Raw genomic sequence first — 20,879 nt, 5'->3', positions numbered from 1 at the left:
CAAAATATAAAAATACAAAATACAAAAATACAAAAATACAAAAATACAAAATACAAAATACAAAAATACAAAAATACAAAATACAAAAATACAAAAATACAAAAATACAAAAATACAAAATACAAAAATACAAAATACAAAATACAAAAATACAAAATACAAAAATACAAAAATACAAAATACAAAATACAAAAATACAAAAATACAAAATACAAAAATACAAAAATACAAAAATACAAATATACAAAAATACAAAAATACAAAAATACAAAAATACAAAAATACAAAAATACAAAAATACAAAAATACAAAAATACAAAAATACAAAAATACAAAAATACAAAAATACAAAAATACAAAAATACAAAATACAAAATACAAAATCCAAAAAAAAAAACAAAATACAAAATACAAAATACAAAAATACAAAAATACAAAAATACAAAAATTCTAAAATTCTAAAATTTTAAAATTCTAAAATTCTAAAATTCTAAAATTCTAAAATTCTAAAATTCTAAAATTCTAAAATTCTAAAATTCTAAAATTCTAAAATTCTAAAATTCTAAAATTCTAAAATTCTAAAATTCTAAAATTCTAAAATTATAAAATTCTAAAATTCGAAAATTCGAAAATTCTAAAATTCTAGAATTCTAGAATTCTTAAATTTAAAAATTCTAGAATTCTAGAATTCAAAAACTCAAAAATTCAAAAATACAAAAAGCTTTATCGCATTAAAATAGTATTTTTGAAAATACTTTTTTTTTAATTACAATGTTTTTTGGAAGTACTCAAATTTTCTAAATATGCAATATTGGTTTCAAATGAAGCGTTTTTTTTTCTTATTAATAGAGTTTTTTTTAAATACAAAAATTTCCACAAAATAACGTATTTTTCGAATGTATTCAAATTTTCATAATTTGATTTATGAATATCAAACGCAGCGAAATTTGGTATGCTTTCCCACTTGAGCAGTTCTCTACGGAATCGGTCTTTTTTCTTTAATTTTAATTTTTGTATTTTTTAATCCGGCTGAAACTTTTTTGGTGCCTTCGGTATGCCCAAAGAAGCCATTTTGCATCATTAGTTTGTCCATAAAATTTTCCATACAAATTTGGCAGCTGTCCATACAAAAATGATATGTGAAAATTCAAAAATCTGTATCTTTTGAAGGAATTTTTTGATCGAGTTGGATTCTTCGGCAAAGTTGTAGGTATGGATATGGACTACACTGTAAAAAAAATGCTACACGGTAAAAAAAAATTGGTGATTTTTTATTAAACTTTTTGTCACTAAAACTTGATTTGCAAAAAAACACTATTTTTAATTTTTTTTTATTTTTTGGTATGTTTTAGAGGACATATAATGCCAATTTTCAGAAATTTCCAGAATGGGCAAAAAATCTTTGACCGAGTTATAATTTTTTGAATCAATACTGAATTTTTCAAAAAATCGAAATATCGGTCGCAAAAATTTTTCAACTTCATTTTTCGATGTAAAATCGAATTTGCAATCAAAAAGTACTTTAGTGATTTTTTGATAAAGTGCACCGTTTTCAAGTTATAGCCATTTTTAGGTAACTTTTTTGAAAATAGTCGCAGTTTTTCATTTTTTATAATTAGTGCCCATGTTTGCCCACCTTTGAAAAAAATATTTTTGAAGAGCTGAGAAAATTCTCTATATTTTGCTTTATTGAACTTTGTTGATGCGACCCATAGTTGCTGAGATATTGCTATGCAAAGGCTAAAAAACAGGAAAATTGATGTTTTCTAAGTCTCACCCAAACAACCCAACATTTTCTAATGTCGATATCTCAGCAACTATAGGTCCGATTTACAATGTTAAAACATCAAACATTCGTGAAATTTTCCGATCTTTTCGAAAAAAATATTTTCAAATATTTAAAATCAAGACTAACATTTCAAATGGGCGTAATATTGAATGTTTGGCCCGTTTAAAATGTTAGTCTTGATTTTAAATTTTTGAAAATATTTTTTTCGAAAAGATCGGAAAATTTCACGAATGTTTCATGTTTTAACATTGTAAATCGGACCTATAGTTGCTGAGATATCGACATTAGAAAATGGTGGGTTGTTTGGGTGAGACTTAGAAAACATCAATTTTCCTGTTTTTTAGCCTTTGCATAGCAATATCTCAGCAACTATGGGTCGCATTAACAAAGTTCAATAAAGCAAAATATAGAGAATTTTCTCAGCTTTTCAAAAATATTTTTTTCAAAGGTGGGCAAACATGGGCACCAATTTTAAAAAATGAAATACTGCGACTATTTTCAAAAAAGTTACCTAAAAATGGCTATAACTTGAAAACGGTGCACTTTATCAAAAAATCACTAAAGTACTTTTTGATTGCAAATTCGATTTTACATCGAAAAATGAAGTTGAAAAATTTTTGCGACCGATATTTCGATTTTTTGAAAAAATCAGTATTGATTCAAAAAATCATAACTCGGTCAAAGATTTTTTGCCCATTCTGGAAATTTCTGAAAAGTTGGCATTTTATGTCCTCTAAAACAAACAAAAAAATAAAAAAAAAATAAAAATAGTGTTTTTTTGCAAATCAAGTTTTAGTGACAAAAAGTTAAATTAAAAATCATAAAAAAAATTTACCGTGTATCATTTTTTTCAGTGTAGTCCATATCCATACCTACAACTTTGTCGAAGACACCAACTCGATCAAAAAATTCCTTCAAAAGATACAGATTTTTGAATTTTCACATATCATTTTTGTATGGACAGCTGCCAAATTTGTATGGAAAATTTTATGGACAAACTAATGATGCAAATTGGCTTCTTTGGGCATACCGAAGGCACCAAAAAAGTTTCAGCCGGATTAAAAAATACAAAAAAAAATCGAATGACCGAAAACTCAGAGAATTGCTCACTTTATTCAAGTTTTTCTTTTGTAAAATATTTTAAAAAATCACAAAATACAGTTTTTTGCATTTTTTTTATTGTGGTATTTTTTCGATTTTTTGTTCAATTTTTTTTTAAATTTTGAATTTTTAAAATCTTTCATTTTTTATTGATTGTGGTTCATTCAAAGCAAATTATAAAAAAAAGTTGAGGTTTTTCATGGTAAATAATATTTAAATCCTCCTCCAAGTTGAAAGCTCAAAAAGTTCTGCAGGTTGCAGCAGGTTCTAGGTGTCCTGAATACTTTGGAACAGGTTATTTTGGTTTGCATGGTAAAACTCAAACCTTGAGGATTTCTAACTACAAAAATCCAGGTTTGGATAATCATTCATTTTTGTTAAAAAAAAAATTACATTTTTTGTTAAGAACCTTCTGCGTTTTTTATAAAATTCTGCTTGCATTATTCAGAATCTTACCGACAGGTGCACAAATCTCCTTGAAAACGTATGAACACACAACTCGTTTAAGAATCATTCACGTAATTTATTCTTGCTCTCAAATCGACAATTCTCTTCCAAACATGGCAAACACGGTGTGTTGTATTTACTCGGCTAGCTTCGGAAGGAGAGGTGTGGCGCCACTTTGGTCTCCAAAGGAAGTTGTGTTTGTTTATTTCAGAATTTTGCAGCCAAGACAATGCCAAATATTGATTTCTCCTAATTGCAGTATGAACAACAACTACTCCGTAAAAGGCAAAGAGAGAAACGGTTCGCGGTGCGAAAATAGTGCAAAACTTTGGTTTTTGTGCTAATGACTGGCAAACGGGTCAATATTAGCATTCCACGAGGCTGCTTCTCTTCCTCTTGCGGGGGGTGATAATTAGTTTGGAATAGGTACACAAAGTGACTTGTGGGTGCAAGTCGATATCACTAGGCATAGGCATAAACTTAGGTCCTGATGTTTTAAAACTCATTCAACGAAAAACTGCAAAAACAACATCAACCATTCTATAGTCCACGTCGTCTCGTTTTTATTGTGACAAATGCTCGGCAATGCATTTTCCAATCAACTTTTTGCGGTGCCATCGTCGAAATGGGGAAATTGACAAACTCATCATCCACTTTTTTCCCCATTGGGGAGTTATAAAGCAGTTGTCGAAGGAGGGTGATGGAAAATTTACAAGCATTTTTGGACGACGTCCAACTTTTCAGGTTTGATGAACTGGCCGTTCGGTGGCCTTTGAGTGGCAAATTTGATTGCATTATTACCCATTTTTTTAAAGATTCAACGTTAGTCAAACCTCAAAAACAGATGGATCTGCCCCAAACCAAACACAAAAAAAGAGCCGATTATCCTCCTCTTCGAAACGAACTAACGACTTAACGAGAGTTCACGAGGTTAACCCTGAACTCAAAACTGGCGCGCTAATTATACAGCGTTCATTATGTTTTCATTGGCGCGGCAGCTTCCATGCAAGCCTCAAATGGCACACTCAAAAAACCTCCAACTCGTCTGGTTGTCTGTCTGCAAAAGTTAACCCTCAGCCGAACTGTTACTTCAACTTTCTTTTGTTTTTTTTTTTATTTTAAGATATTTTTATCATTTGAGATTTCAGAAAAGTGTTCACGTGATTTATGGATGGTCCCTAGTGCTCAAAATAACAAAAAAACAATTTAAATGGATTTTAGGCGTTTTTTTTAAATCTAAGCTAAAGAGATGTTTGGTCGATTGAGGGTTAAACTGACCTCCTCGGACATTAAATTGAAGCAGAAGCAATGAAAACCTAAGAATTCCGCGGTTTGGTCGATAGTCTGACCGTTTGCAATCCCACAACAATGCCTTCGTACTTTGCATTGAAGTCTGCTAAGCTCAACGACATAAATTTTGTTTTACTTTTACTTTTACCGTCTTTGCAACTTTTTTAGATGAATCCACATTAAAACAATTTAAAATGCTGTTAAGCAGTAAACTACGTTTTCGCAAATCGACTTTTCATTGTAGCCTTTAATTTGGGTGAAACTTTGTCTATCGATTTTTTAAGTCCTAATCTAGAGTTTCTTTTTTTAATAGGTCCTATACTGACCCTGATCGCATAAATGTCCCATATGCATTTTCATCGATTTCGAGTTATTGATGCAGTTTGGTTCAAAATTGTGTGCTCTTTCAAAAGAGCCTATAACTTTCAGTACTTTGTTCCAGAAATCAGGAGGAAATCCAGTTTTTTCGCGAAAACTTAACACGTAGCCTTATGTATGGGACAAACTTCAAATGCGTTTTTCTCAGCTTGCTGTTTTTGCTTATGGGACATTTATGCGAACATGGGCAGTATAAACATATGAAACACAATAGCTTATAGGACCTTTTCAAAAAAAACTCTAAAAATAAGCCATTTTCCATTATTGGTTTCTCCATAGAAACTTGAGTGCGATGAAAACGTTCGAAAATCCGTATCTTGAGAAAGGATTTTCTGTTTGATTTGGTACCTTCGGCAAAGTTGTATGTTAGGATTTAAAAAAAGATACGCGGAATAAATCCCGATTTTTTATCACAAAAACTCGATTCTGACAAACTTTGCCCCCTTTGAAATTTTAAATTATTTAAATTAATTAAATTATTATTAAATGCCAAATTTTAAGCTGTATATATATTCAAATAAAATAGTTTTTTTTTTAAATTTCGAAAATCTTCATAAGAAACATTCTTTAGATAATGTTTAATTTAAAATTAAATTTGCAATTAAAAAAACAGCTTATTTGTAAAACACTATATACAATTAAGGTTGATATTTAAGTAAAATTTGTCTTTTTCATATTTATAAAATAGTTCAATTCTTGTCCACCACTGAAAACAAAGCAAATTAAAGATGAAGAGCTGATCTTTTTAACGTAAATGTGATTTAAAGCATTTTTTTTAAACCTGAAGAAATCTGAAAAAAATATGTTAATTGAGAAAATTCTGTGGAATTTTTATTTTTTGAATTGTTGATCCGACCTTTGATTGCTGAGAAAAAGTCTTACGACGAATGAAAATTAGAAAAAAAATATTTCTCAGCCCTAATTTTTCAATGGATAATATCTTGAAAACTATCAATGACAAAAAATTAAACTTTTTTGAAATTTCTAATCCATTTGAAAATAGTAGTTTATGCAACAAGTTGCAAAAAGAGATTTTTTCAGCACGAGTCGTACATTTATCCAACGAGTGCTGAAAAAATCAAGTTTTGCAACGAGTTCCATACAACATTTTTTGCAATTCCAAAAAACACACACTGAGTGAAATTTTATGTCAAATTTTCCTGTATTTTGTCAATAAATTGTTTAAATCAAAAAAATGTTGAAAAGTGTTACTTTTCAAAACAAGTGCTGAAAAGTTCAACTTTTCAGCACCCATTTGAGTGCTGAAAAGTAGAACTTTTCAGCATTTATTTTGTAAAGTGTTGCTATTCGGTTCTGTTATTTTTGGTACAGAAAAGTAGGATATTTCGTCGTTCAAGAATGACAGGAAAAGTAAGTAGTTTCACGACGGAATTGCAAAAATATATTTTCCGAATTTCGGAATCTCGACTCGACATTTCAAAAACGATTTATTTTATTTATTTTGTTCTTTTGAAATTTTAGACGAGATTTAGAAATTATGTAATAATTGTAACAAAATGTGTATTCTTAAGAATTTACATTGAATTTATTTTGGAATTTTAATTTATTTAAAACAAAAAAAACTTATGTTTTGTCGTTTCATTTTAACCCAAGCAAAGCAGGCTGCCAAATTTGATGCAATCTACCAGCTGACACACAACTTTGGCTCTCTTGTCGTACATAACAAAAACAACAGCAACAACGACGGCCATGTTGCACGAATTATTATCGCGTCATTGAACTTGAACCAATTCGAGGGAAAATTACCCAAGCTCAGTAGTTTGATCTGATTCGGGCCGGCCAAGCTTGCGTCATTGTTTACACTATGCTGCAAAAAAAATTACGAATTAATGATTTTTTTTTCAAAATTGAAATTGTCGGTACTTATTTGTAATGTTTTTAAACGTTGTTAATTTTTAATAAAGCGAATAATAAAATATTAAATTTCAAATAAACAGTGATTTTTCAATTTTAATTTTGTGATTTTTTACACTAATCTGACATACATTTTATTTGGTCTTGTTAGAAAGTTCGAGTTTTTTTTATATAATGTCAAAACAGAAACTATATCACTAAATAAAATTTGGTGTGACCTACGGTCCCAAAGATCTCCATCAAATATATTTATATAAAATATGCAGTTTAGAAAAGTTCATGATTTTTTTTTATTTTATTAAAAATGTATCACGACTAAAGCTCAGAAAATTTAACGTGTCTGAGCAATTTCAGCCCAAAACAGGATGTTTTTAGGTACTTTTTTCTCGACCATCTCTGATTTCAATAAAACTTTGTAGACATGTTATCCTACGCAAGTGTTTTAAATATTTTTGTGTTTCGTAATTTAAATATTGCTGTATCTGGAAGCCGTTGGTCAAAGACAAACTTGTAGGAAATTTGAGGCGCTTTCCAAAAAAAATAAAACACGCCACTTTTATGAAACTTTTTGATTCTTAAGTTTAAAAGTAAAATTTGAAGGTGAGCCAACGTTTTTTTTTTTCGTCCGAAAATTTTTGTGAAAATAGGCTAAGATGTTACAAAAAGACTCACAATAATGCAGGATGGAGCAACTCACCTAAAAAATACAAAAATCATTTACTGAAACTGGTTTTTTGAAAAGTGCTCTAAACTTCAAAATTTTCTAAAACTGAATACGGGAATCGATGCTCCAGACAATTTTACATAAAAGTCTCCATATTGACTAATGTTCTAGGTCCAATCCTTGTGAAGCTAGAGCAGTTTTAAAAATAAAAATGCTGAAAAAATTAGGTTTTTGATGGTTTTTGGCAATTTCTATATGACGGTACAACCTATTCCCTATTTGACATGGAATTGCTCATCTTAGTTTATTTTATTTTTTTTCATATTAAATAATTTAATACTGAAGAAAATTTATTACAAATCTGACAACTTTGTCTAACGTTATGTCGTTAATAAAAATAACTTTAAAAACTGCCCAATTTTCAGACATTTATAGATTTTTTTTTTTCGTTATTTTTGTTTAAAATCGCTTTAATCGCTTTTCTATCAAACTAAGGTTATCCAGAAGCAACACCAAAAGATGTTGTAATTATTTATGAATTCAAATTCGTTTTGATGTAGGGATGTCAACAATCATCAACAGGCTGATTAATGAAGGTTTTTCATTTGCTGTACAGTGTAAACCCTCTCTTACCACTCCATGTACTCCAAATTTCGTAATAATTATTATTCAACTGCTTTTTTTTAGATTTTTTTACCTCTTTATACTTTTCGTCGGCTGAGGGGGGGCGCATCCAACCAAACCCATCCACCCGGAGAGTTCAGAGATTCGCATCTCTTCAGCATCATCATCAGCTGCTGTTCAAAGCTTGTTTCGGCAACAGGTGCGCTCGTCAGCGGCTTAGCTCATCTGCCTTCTTTATATAAAGCCGACTCGGTTTGAGTTTGAATGAAGAAAAAGCTCAACTCTTTTCGGTTTCAAATTTCAGCTGACGAGCAGATGATGAGCTGGACAAAAAAGAGCCTGCATGACCAAGCGCCATCAAAACCGTATTTGGATGCAATTACGCGGTCGTTAATCTTCCCTTGAGGGACACTTTTCCGGTCATCCAGTGTTGGACCGCGAGTATCTGTTATTTTTATTGAGAGTTTTGATGCAAATGGGGATGGCTGGATGGCTTCCACTTTTGGGGGTTTATTAGGTTTTATTGAGACCACCCTCACGAGTATGTTCATCACAATTGGGTTTACCGTCAACTGGGGTGAAGTGGGCATTTAATGTTCAAATTCAAAATTATTTTTTATTAACATAAACCAAAGAAAATTATGAAAACAGCAAAACAAAGTTAAACATCTGTCCCTATTCGCCCCAACCAACGGTACCGTTCAATTTACCTTGGAGGAAAACCCGGCGTACGTGACGTGACTTCAACCGCGCTTCATCGCAGTTGAATTTTCCCTCGGGCTGACAAGGGATCTGATCACGACTAGAGAAAAAACATGGTAAAACGATCCGAAAATACCTCAATCAAACGGTGGATTGTGGCTTGGAGAAGGCATTTCAATTATCATGTCTTGGTAGAAATCTTGTAAGCTTTCAATTCTACGAATGTCACGAAAAAAAAATTGATTGATTTTTTTTATGGATAATGCTCACAACTTCAGGCAGAGTTGCCAGTTTATCGTTTGTTTTAATCATAAGAAGATCTTTTCATCAATTAGATTTATAAAAAAACGAAATTATTTTATTTAAATTACGTCGCTCTCAAACATTCACCAAGAACCGCTCAGTTTGAAAGCGGAAGTTCTAACGCGCTTCCTACTTTTGGACTCCAACAATACCGGCTAAAAAAAATTACGCATATTGCATAATACCGTATGCTTCAACACCTCTAAAGCTTTCCTCTGCGGATGTCGTCGGCTTTGTCGCCGTCGTCGTCGCCCATGCCGACATTTATTGGTGCGACTAGAATTTTTAATCGATCCACCGAAGACAGACCTCTCCACAAGAGACAGCACTTTGAAATTGCTTTTCGACACATTTATCGGAAACTTGGCTGGGCAACGGGCCAACGACAACACCGCACGGCAAAAACACTCATTTGGAAAGCATTTCAGGGTAACTTTTTGGTAAGAATGTAATGTTGAAATTTAAACACAATATTTGGTACATAATGCGTTTTAAAAAGTGCCACCCGAGTTGCGATTTGGCTTCTGAAATGACGATGATTATGATGATGGTCACACGTGGCGCCATTTATATACCAGGCGGAACAGGCAGCCAGCTGAAGCTCATGAGCAGAGGGTGCCCTAAACAGGAAGAGAGCCGGTTGTATGCAAATGACCTAATCAAATTACGACGCATCAGGCCGGCTGTCTATTCCGTTTTGGTCGATGGTGGTGGTGGTGGACGAGTTTATAAGGGCATGGAACCGAACCGACGACAGGTGACGAGTGAGCTCTGTTTGCCGTGAAGGGAAAACAAAAAAAAAGTGGATAAATTGAGAAGCATCCAAACATTTTTGTTACAAAAACCAGAAGAATTTTATATTTAGAATTAAAATCACTATAAACAACACATGGTAAAAAAAACCCAAATACCTAGAGTATCTGAAAACAAAATAAGTTGTAATAGCTGTAAAAATGCGTTCCCCTGTCAAATCTTATTTTGTAATTTTGGTGTGGTCCAAACCCGCTAAATTATGCAGATTTGGTGCCTTATGGAATAACTTTTCTGGAAAGTTTCTGATTTTTTCAGCAAGTTGTGAGGCATGCCAATGTAAACAACATTGTTCAAGACACCAACATTTTATTCCGAAATAGGGGAAATTTTCAATATTTAAATAAAATTGATTTGCAAATGATTTTTCATCTAAAAATGTGTAAATTTGTCACTTTCTCAAAATAGTATCACATCATATAAGAGGTATAATTGATTTTACACCTTCCAAATTTACACAATTTTTTACTGTGTTGATATAGGGTAAAAACGCTTTTAAGAAGCTCTTATCGAACGCCAAAGTGCGAATATGCCAAGATTAGGTGCCCGATGAAAATACATGCCGTTCCCCTATACAAACAATTTATCAAAAGCACCGCACAGTCAGCAGAAAAATCATGGTAAAATTACATTTGGGAATGTGGATGTGCCTCTGTAAATTAACATCGTTTTATGTGTAATTGCACTTTTTCCAAATAAACTGAGGTAAGGTTACATTGATAAAAAAGTACCGTAAAACGGGGTGACTTTGATAGCCGGGGTGACTTTGATAGGTTTGAGATTTTTCCGAAAAATGAAGAGTACAACTTAAATACGTACGGAATGGTATTGAATCATACTGACCGTGGTAGAGAAGTGTTCAAAGTACCTCAAGAAAAAAAATTCATAAAATTTTGAAAAGTTTAAAAAGTTAGTTAACTATAATTAAGAAAATGTTGATGAAAAACATTATTTAAATCTTCTCAAAGTGTCATGTTTTTCTCAACGAACATAGTTTTAAATCGGAAAACGGAATGCATTTTCGGATTCTTTAGACAATTTTCCACTAAGAGAAGGTTGAATAAGTTTGTAAATAATAAATATTATGTGTTTTTGAAACATAAATAAATAAAAATCTTTTGTTCCATAGGCATTTTCAGTTGAACAAATTTCATATAAAATGTGAAAACTTTTGATTTTTGCTTCTAATTCAGTTTTAAATGCAATATTTATCGATAATTTTATAAACATAACAAGTTTTAACAAATTTCAGGCAAAATTCTGACTTTTAAACAATTTTACTTAAAATTTATATGTATTTTGTAAAAAAGCTTATAAACTTAGTTAACTAAATATAAACATTGTTTTTTCCTAGAAAACTAAATTAGCAACCTTAGTAATGTTACATTTGCCGTAAAAATAAAGTTTGAACACCTTAAATCTGATTTTAACAAGAAAAACTATGACTATCAAAGTCACCCCGGATTTTAAAAATAGAATTTTTAACCTAACTATTTTTTAAAACACTATTGAAAAACTTTTTTTTCAAAAAAAAAGTATATTGACCATGTGTAGGCTACCCCAGTACATGTTTTAAAAATAATAATCTCAAGACAAGCCTTACCAGTTGGAAAATATTCCAAAAATAAATTGAAATCCTATCAAAGTCACCCCTGTTTACGGTACCTAAGAACCATACGAAATTTTTAAACCTCTGATTTTTTATTGTTCAGTTCTTAAACGAAGCAATTCAGGGTAATGTTTCCGAGAAAAGTGATGTTCCGCAAAACATTTTTTTTTATTAATTAAATTAGTTTTTATTAGCTTACTGTTTAAAAGTTACAGCCATTTATGAAAGCAGTATTAAATGCATTTTTTATTATTTTTGACTAAAACAAGTTTTTTTGATTTCAGTCTGCTTCATAATTAATTCAATCTTAATGTTCATTTTGAGTAATTCTGTGAGATTTTTCAGCCATCTGTTTTAATTTGCATTTTTAAATCTCGCTTAAACTTTTTGGGTGCCTTCCGTATGCCCAAGTTGCCATTGTGTACAACCAGTTAAGGGATTTTTTTATCGATTTGGTGTCTTCGGCAAAGTAGTAAGTATAGATTAGAACTACATCAAGCAAAATGAAACTGGGGAAACAATCTCATGGATTTAAAAAAACACTTTTTTTTAATAAAAAAAAAATAATTTCCAAAAAATACATTTTTTTAAATTTTTTCATGCTTTTAAAAAAAGTTTTGCAGAAAAAACCAGTAAGGCCAACAAATCTTTGACCAAGTTATCACTTTTGAAACAAAGAGATTAAAAAAAATCCTCAAGAAGATACCTTCATACCTTATCCATTTGTAATGTAAAATAAAATTTGCAATCGAAAAGTATCTTAGTTTCATTTTGATAAAGTGCACCGTTTTCTATTTAGAGCCATTTTGAGGTAATTTTTGTGTCCAAATTGCAATTTTCTTTAAAAAATAAATATGTAGTGCTTTGCTTATCTTTGAAGAAAAAACGGATTCAGTCCAGACTCGATTATCCAAAGGCCTCGGAAAAATTTCACTTCGGATAACCGAATCTTCGGATAATCGAATGAGAAAAAAATATTATTTTCGTTGTCTTGTTTTTGATTGCTAAGCTGGAATACGACCTCAAACATGCTTCAAAGTGATTTAGAATTTTTAATTCCAAGATGGCGGTCAAAATGGCGGGGTTGAAATACTGAAAAAATGTATTTGGTATGCTAAAAGGCATTCGACAACTCAATTTTGACTAAATTGGGGTCACAGAACTCGCTCAATGTTCAAAATAAGAAAATAAAAAAAATCGAAAAAAATGTTTTTTTTTGTCATGATTCGATTATTTGAAGTCCCATACAAACCTTCGGATAATCGAACTTCGGACAATCGAGTTCTGTACATTTTCCTTTTTTTAGCTTTGTTTTTTTAACCTTTGGTTGCCGAAATAAATAAAAAACAGGAAAAATTAGATTTTTTCTGTGTGATCCAATCAGCTCTCGTTTTTTGATCACCGATGGTAATTTATGGCCAGATTTTCAATGCTAAAAAAGTAAATTTTGTAATATTTTCTGTATTTTTCAATAAAAAAAAAATCTGTACTTTTTTCTTAGGTCCTATAAACAAATGTACACTTGGAGTGTATCCCCCTCACTCCCATTCACACATTATGTCGAAGTGAGTGGGATGCACTCAATGTTTACATTTGTTTAATTCTTTGGAGACTGAATTTAAAAAAAAATAATTAATTATGAGAGAAAGATTCTTTTGACTATACAATAGTTTTGGAAATTTTAATTTTTCTGTCATATTAAGACCTATCAGGCCTGAAAGGATTAAAGGACCTACTCAAAAAAAAGTCTGGATTTAGTCATTTAAAAATCAAGAAAAACTTTTTAAAAGTCTAACAACACTTACTTTTGAAATTTTCAAATGTTGAGCTTTAGATTGCAAAATTTCTCAAATGGCTGTAAATTGAAAACAGTGCACTTTATCAAAACTTCACTTGAGCTATTTTTATTGCAAAATTAAATTTAACTTTAAAAGAATAAAGTCAAGTTGTCAAGTTTGAATCATTTATTTCAAAAAACATAACTTCTAGCAAAATAAACAAAGAGTCTTTTCTGCTCGTTCCTAATGTAAACGTCAACTGACGTGAGCAAGGTAGACCTTTTGTTTACACTTCGACATTGGCCTCTTTTTCGAATTTTCAAAAGTGATGGCATATCAAGCAAAACAATGTAAATGGGCCAAAGCCAAAGTGTAAACAAAGAGTCTATCCCTAAGGGCAGATCACTTCTGATACTGAGGTGTGTATGGAGTGTGTATGTAGCGAGTATCATACTAGATATCGTGCGTATGATACGCGACCCAGCATTGACCATTATCTATAAAGATTTATTTCAGTGTTGAAACTTTTGACATTTCTCAACGTCAAACTTTTGTGCTGCTTTTGCTGTTAGCTGGATTCAGTTGGCTGGATGTGGAAATGAAGCTAGAGGAAGGAATTTTTCCTCGATTGATTGAAATTCGTCTTTGACGAGAAAGAGCTTACCCCGAGGCTTGCCCCCACTTGTTGGCTGAGGGAATTCATTAGCGAGCTGTAAGATGATGTTGCAAAATTCGTCGGAGCTTCCACACGCATAGAGCTGTACAGTTGGGGCAGATTCTTGATCGGGGAAGCGGTTCTGAGAGGGTTCCCAAAAACCCGAAGGTCAATTTCGAGGAGGTGTTTCTTAAACAGCACGGAATGATTTGGACCACAATCGGTTCCTGATTCTGCAGGGCGAGATTGAGTCGATTTTGATAACAAAACCAAAGGCGATCGCGGAGACCGATTGTGGGTTGTTGGAGTACATGTAGGACATTGTTGGAACGACGCGGTACAAGCAACAGTTGGTGAAGATTTCCGAACGCGTCAAAGCGCTGAACGAGATGGCAGGGGGGGGGGATGTTACTTCGGTGGATCCTGGGGGAAGCCAGGGAACGGGAGCCGTTAGCCCTGGGCTGTTTTCTGAACTTCTGTGCCCCTGGAGGATGTTAGTAGAGGACGGGCCACACGCTGGGTGACCCCTGCCGGAATAGGGCGAAGACACCTCAACGAAGCCGGTGGACATAAGGGTCGCCCACCGGAGGGAGTTGGCACGCTTCGGCATCCGGCTCGGAGACACCTCGGACACGTTACCCGCGCGTTGTGTGTGTGTGTGTGTGCGTGGGGGAGGGGGGGTTCTGGAGAACTCCCTGACACGCACTCGGAACTAATAAATCCAACAGAATCAACGAGTAGCAAAAGAAGGTCTCGTCCGAAAGAAATTAAAACAGTACCGCCCCGAAACAACCATTGGCATCATGCCACAGAAAAACGCAGGCAGCATTTCCAAAATTCTCGTCCGGCTGTAACATCTCAGAGCACTGTGATCCCATTGGATCAACTCGTAGTATTTAGACAAGCTGTAGTACCCTGGACTTTATCTTGGTCAAACCCGAGGTCAAAACGATGAACGACGCTAATTTCCCGGATCTTTGTGTCCAGATCAAGATTCCTTCTACTTATTCATTTTAAATAATAAAATTATAACCATTTGGCCGCCGCAGCTCGATTCCGTCCCCAAATGTGGATGAATTTCTAACAGATCTAACACATTCTTTTCCAGAACCTGGTCTAGAACTCAAAATATCCAAATTTATTTTTCTTATGTTGCCGAATAAACATGTGTTGTGTAAGCAATCTACTCTGTTTATTATTTTGAACGATTTTGACAACTACACTGATATAAATCGTATCAAAAAGTTGACCATACCATGCCAGTATTATGCGCGTATGGTACGCGCATATGGTACGCTGCCATACACAGTATGCGGTATACTCGAAGTGCTTAACCCTTAGGTCTATCCTGTTCGTTCCTAATGTGAACATGCACTGACGTGAGCAGGACAGACTGTTTGCTTACACTTCGACTTTGGCCCATTTACATTGTTTTGCTTGGTATATAAAATATAAAATTAAAAATATTATTTTTTGGCAATACGTTTTTAGTAGCAATGTGATTTCAATTATCAATAAAAAATAAAATTGGTTAATTTTTTTTGGGTGCAGTCTGAAGCAGCTGTTCCCGAGCAGACCGAAATAACTTGGGAATAACATTTTTTTGATATTTGAAAATATTAGGCCAATAACATTTAATGTTATTTTATAACATTTTTAGTTATTCCTCGAACAAATCTTTGTTATTATTTTTTGTTATTTTAACAACTAATCCGATCATCCCAATAACAGTTTGAGGTATTCTTCCATAACAAAAAAATTTATTTCAAAGTTGTTTTGACTTTCAACCAATATCAGGCCAATAACAAATTTTGTTATGATATCATAAACTGTTATTAAACTCTTATGCAAAAATGATTTTTTCAAGAAGATTCCATAACATTTTCTGTTATTTTAACAGTATTTGTTATTGAAATGGCATGAATTCTGTTATTACCGTCTGCCCGGGGAGCGATTTCTTGGGGTATTTCTTCACCCTCTCTGGCCTGCTCCCGCCGCCACTGCTGCCCATTTATTTTTTTTCTTTACCGGTTCCTTCCGAAATGCTGTTCACTAGGGTGCTATAAAAGCTATAAAAGGGAAGAGTTACAAAAGTGTTGCAGACAGTTGACAGCAATCTGACGGAATGACTTTAGTGATAAAGCAGTAAAATATTTAGCGTTTCGTTAAGGGCGATAACCTGACTAAGCACTCTTGTAGTCGCCATTTTGTTTTGTAAGGAAAGTCATTCCGTTTACCCTTATACAATTTAAATTTTCTTTAAGTATAAATTTGTTCAGTGCTGTACAAATTTGTCTAAAAAAATAAATATAATTTTATTATGCCTCATGAACAGTTATTTTGTGTCATTTTGTGTCAGAAATGTTCAACCGGTACAACTATCAAACCGGTTGGATGAACCGGTTCAGCTGAATCGGTTCAATTTTGTTACAGAATGCCTTTTCAGGCAATTTGAAAGAGTTAAAAATGTCGCATGATACATTTTGTGCCAGAAATGTTCAACCGGTACAACTATTGAACCGGTTGGGTGAACCGGTTCAGCTGAATCGGTTCAATTTTGTTGCAGATTGACTATTCATGAAATTTTGAGAAGTTATATATGTCGCATGATTATGTTTCTAATGAATAGTCATGCTTTTATTCTCTTACTGATGTTAGTATATAGAACAATAAAGGTTAACTTAACTTTTTTAGTAAAACTTTATGGAAAACGTAGTCTTTTTATATTTTTGACATAAAGTTCAGGTAACCTTTCCAAAGCACTATAAAACTTTGAGTTTTTGTCATGTTTTGCATAAGATATAAATTTTACAAATTTACTGTAACGCATTTTGCTCGGATATTTTTTGTTCACTCCCTCCCCCCCGAGCCCCGCCCTAAAATCCACTAATTTTCATATTTTTTCCTTAAAGTAGACATTCTGACGATTCCAAAACACTATAAAACATTGAAGTTTGGTGCTATTTTGCATATTCCCCAAGCCTGCGAAAATTTACTGTAACGCATTTTGCAGGCTTCGGGTTTTGACTGTTAATTAGGAAAAGACAATTCGGCACCAAAATTATTCACCATGTGAACTAAGGTGATAATTCTAAGCAACTTGTAAAAGGATTTTGTCAAAATATTGTCAGGGAAAACTTTTGGCAAAGATAGGAAGTCGTTAAGTTGAATCGACTCAATTGTGCTTTGGAGACGCACTCAGATTTTAAAACATATTGTTTTGTAGCATCTTATATCTTATCGAATAGATTAGAAAACATAAAGATGCGCCTTAATGATACTTTACCAAGTACGTTTCTGCGGATAATAAATTCATATTGCATTCGAAATCTCCTCACGTTCTTATCAACACTTTAGCGATCGGCACCATAACTGAATTTTAACAACAAGATTTTTAGAAACATTCAAATGAACCTCATAACCCACCGAGAGATAATCATCGCCACGCGTCCCAAATAAATCCGGAAACTAATCCCAACCAATCTTTTTCTCTCTCTCTTTGTCCCTCCCCTCAGATCGCCGCGGCTGATTGCGGGTGGTGTCCCCCGCTTCTCCCGGCATCCCGCACCGCTCCACCTCTAAGCCAAGATGGACGAGCGGCGGGTGGCGGACTACTTTGTGGTGGCCGGCATGCCGGAGAACCCCAAACTGCTGAAGGAGAACATCTTCAACGATTCGTCGCACCTGCGGTCGGCTGTGACGATCGATCCGATCACGGACATTGGCGTGTTTTTTCCGTCGCTGGGGGAGAAGATTCCGGCGGACTACGAGGTGTTGGAGAATACGCCGAGCGGGCTGTTGGCGGATTTGAACTACGGGTCGGTGCGGACGACGGCTTGTTTTATTTATTACCGGAGGGGGAAGGACAAGTCGCCGCTGGTTGATATTGGGGTGATGTACGAGGGGGCGGAGCGGATCATGTCGGATGCGGAGATTGTGCTGAATACGCCGGGGGATCGGTTGGCGAATGTGAACAACTCGTCGGCGAAGACGTTTATCACTTTTCGGCGGGCGAAGACGGATATGCCGTGCAATGAGTTGGTGGTGACGGATTTGTGCGTGGTGATTCCGTCGAAGGGGGAGAAGCCTCCGCACGCGTTCTGTATGATCCACAAGACGTTGAACAAGGGGATTATGGGGAGTGACGTGTACTTGTGTTACAAGAAGTCGATGAACCGGCCGAAGTTGATTAGTTATCAGCCGGAGATATTGCATCGGTATCCGACGGTGGATCATAATGATTTTCCGTTGAATTTGTGTCCGAGCGTGCCGTTGTTTTGTTTGCCGATGGGAACGACGCTGGAGGCGTGGCCTCACGTGCCGGGTGGCGATGGCAAACTGAAGCGCAAGCCCATCCAACCGATATTCAGTACGTTCGTGCTGACGGTGAACGATGGCACGTACAAAGTGTACGGTTCGGCGCTGACGTTCTACGAGAACTTTAGCGAGCGCCAGCTGAACGAGCAGCAGCGGGAGCTGCTCGAGTGGGGTCCGGAGTCGCACAAGACGCACTCGCTGCACGTCAACAAGTCGATCTGCCTGCTGTCGCGGTGGCCCTTTGGCGATACCTTCGAGAAGTGGCTCCAGTTTCTGCACCAGATTTCGATCTACAACGAGCCGTTGCCAGTGCCGATCGAGCGCTACATCACGCACCTGCTCGACGAAGTGCCATTCCCGTCGCCCAGCATCTTACTGCAGCTGTCGAATTTGAGTCAGGACCGGATCTTGCTGACGTTGCCGGAGGATTCGCCGTTGCCGCGAAGCGGCGCAGGGTTTCGGCAGTTGCTGTCGAATTTAGGGCCGGAGAACTGTCTGCACGTGCTGCTGCTGGTCATGACCGAGCAGAAGATCTTGATTCACTCGTTGCGACCGGCGACGTTGACGGCCGTGGCGGAAGCCGTTTCGTCGTTTTTGTTCCCGTTCAAGTGGCAGTGTCCGTATATTCCGCTGTGTCCGCTCGGGTTGGCCGAGGTGTTGCACGCACCGTTGCCGTACTTGATCGGGGTTGATTCGAGATTCTTCGATCTTTATGAACCGCCGAACGATGTGACTTGCGTGGATCTGGACACGAACAACATCAGTTTGTGTGAATCGCAGAAGCATTTGATAACCAAGTTGCTGCCGAAGCGGGCGGCTCGGGTGTTGAAGCAAACGTTGAGGAATTTGGAGGAGTTGAGCCAGAATGGATCGTACGAGTCGTCGAACAGCTTGGATCGGGACTTTAAGAAGAAGAAGCGGGAGCACAACTTGGAGCAGCGGATACAGGAGGCGTTTCTGCAGTTTATGGCGTCGATTCTGAAGGGTTATCGTGACTACTTGGTGCCGATTTCGAAGGCACCGACCTGCCGGGCGACCGATCCGGACGCGTTGTTCCAGATGAACGCGTTTTTGAGGTCACGCGACAAAGCGCATCACAAGTTCTTTCAGCTGCTGATGAAGACGCAGATGTTTATCAAGTTTATCGAGGAGCGCTCGTTCGTGTCCGACGGGGATCACAATCTGGCGTTCTTTGACGAGTGCGCCGAAAAGGTCAGTGCCTACGAAGATACTCCGACGGAGATCAAACTCATCGACTGGGATTCCGGCCAGAGCAGCGAGCGGACCAAATTCATTCTGCCGCCCGAGTGCGCACCGGGACTGCCCGAGCAAAACTACCAGTACTGCGCGTTCGTGTTAAACCCAGTCCTGCTGAAACAATCCCGACGGACCGTCCTCATGAACGCCCTCCAGCAGCACCAGACCAGCCTGGCGCCCGGTTCCCCCATGGCCCGACGAACAAAACACGAGATTAAAACCGCCCAAAAGCTAGCCCGCAAGAACCAAGCCAACCCGGAACTCTGGGCCAAACATCTGCTCGCGACCTGCTACTCAATCTACTTCATCGTCCTGCCCAGCCTGATCGCGGAAAACTCCGGCCGCGAGCACGCCATCCTGAAAGCCGCCTACGACCTGCTCAGCAAGGCCAGCAAGCTGAAGATCCATTGCGACGAGGTCTGCTACCGCATCATGATGCAACTCTGCGGAATGCACAACCTCCCGGTCCTCGCCGTCCGCCTCCACTACCTGATGAAGCGCTCCGGCATCCAACCGAACGCCCTCACCTACGGCTTCTACAACCGCTGCGTCCTCGAAGCCCAGTGGCCCTCGGACTCGCTGCTCTCCAGCCAAATGCGCTGGAACCGACTGCGCAACATCGTCCTCGGCGCCGCCCACTTCAAGCGCGCCGGCAAAAAGTTCGCCGCCCGCCGAAAACTCTCCATCTCCCACGAGAACAACCTCTCCACGCTGGAATCCGTCGACGGAACGTCCCGCACCAGCCTCGACTCGGGCATCTCCGGCGCCGCCGAACACACCTCCAACCCCGCCATCGACTTTGCCGCGTTCGACAAGCTGCGCGGACGCCTCGGAACGATCGTCCGCCAGTCGGGCGCCCCGCAGGAATCCTCCGACGTAGTCTCCAGCGCCGGCCTGCTCATCAGCGGCGAAGGCACGACCCACCACAAGCTGAACGGCACGGCCGCCTCCGGCGGCGGCAGTCCCAAAGACAAGCAACAGGTGTTCAAATCCCCCTCGTCGTCTTCGACGACCTGCGACCTCAGTCCGCGAATGCTGGCCCGAGCGGACAGCTTCGCCGGAGACTCCAAGTTTATCGACAAACTGCAACGGCACTCGCTGCAGAACGGGGGCACGCCGAATGGCGTGACCGTTGGCGACGGAGCGATTGGAAAGGTTAAGCGAGCGCTCGATTTCGCACCCGAAACGGCCGAGAACAGCTCACAGGAGGAGCTTGTTGAGGGGAAGGACGACTCCAAGGGTAGTCCAACCAAGTAAGTATTGACCAGTAACATTTAAAA

The 20,879-nt window shown here is 36.9% G+C and overlaps 1 protein-coding gene across 4 annotated transcripts in view; it reads left to right on the top strand.

Annotated features, from left to right (window-relative positions):
• Window positions 1-20,879, top strand: part of LOC6049288 (DENN domain-containing protein Crag) — a 63,335-nt gene that overhangs the window by 30,060 nt on the left and 12,396 nt on the right. For all 4 annotated transcript variants that reach the window (XM_038259262.1, XM_038259259.1, XM_038259261.1 and 1 more), the window contains one exon: window positions 17,541-20,852. In XM_038259262.1, the coding sequence (XP_038115190.1) occupies window positions 17,614-20,852 (3,239 nt within the window). In that variant the 5' untranslated portion in view covers window positions 17,541-17,613. The remainder of the gene's footprint in view (window positions 1-17,540; window positions 20,853-20,879) is intronic.

This window comes from Culex quinquefasciatus, chromosome 3, assembly GCF_015732765.1.
Source record: "Culex quinquefasciatus strain JHB chromosome 3, VPISU_Cqui_1.0_pri_paternal, whole genome shotgun sequence".
In the NCBI taxonomy this organism is placed as follows: domain Eukaryota; kingdom Metazoa; phylum Arthropoda; class Insecta; order Diptera; family Culicidae; genus Culex; species Culex quinquefasciatus.
The sequence above is the reverse complement of the archived record's forward strand: the minus strand, read 5'-3'. Positions and strand labels throughout refer to the sequence as shown.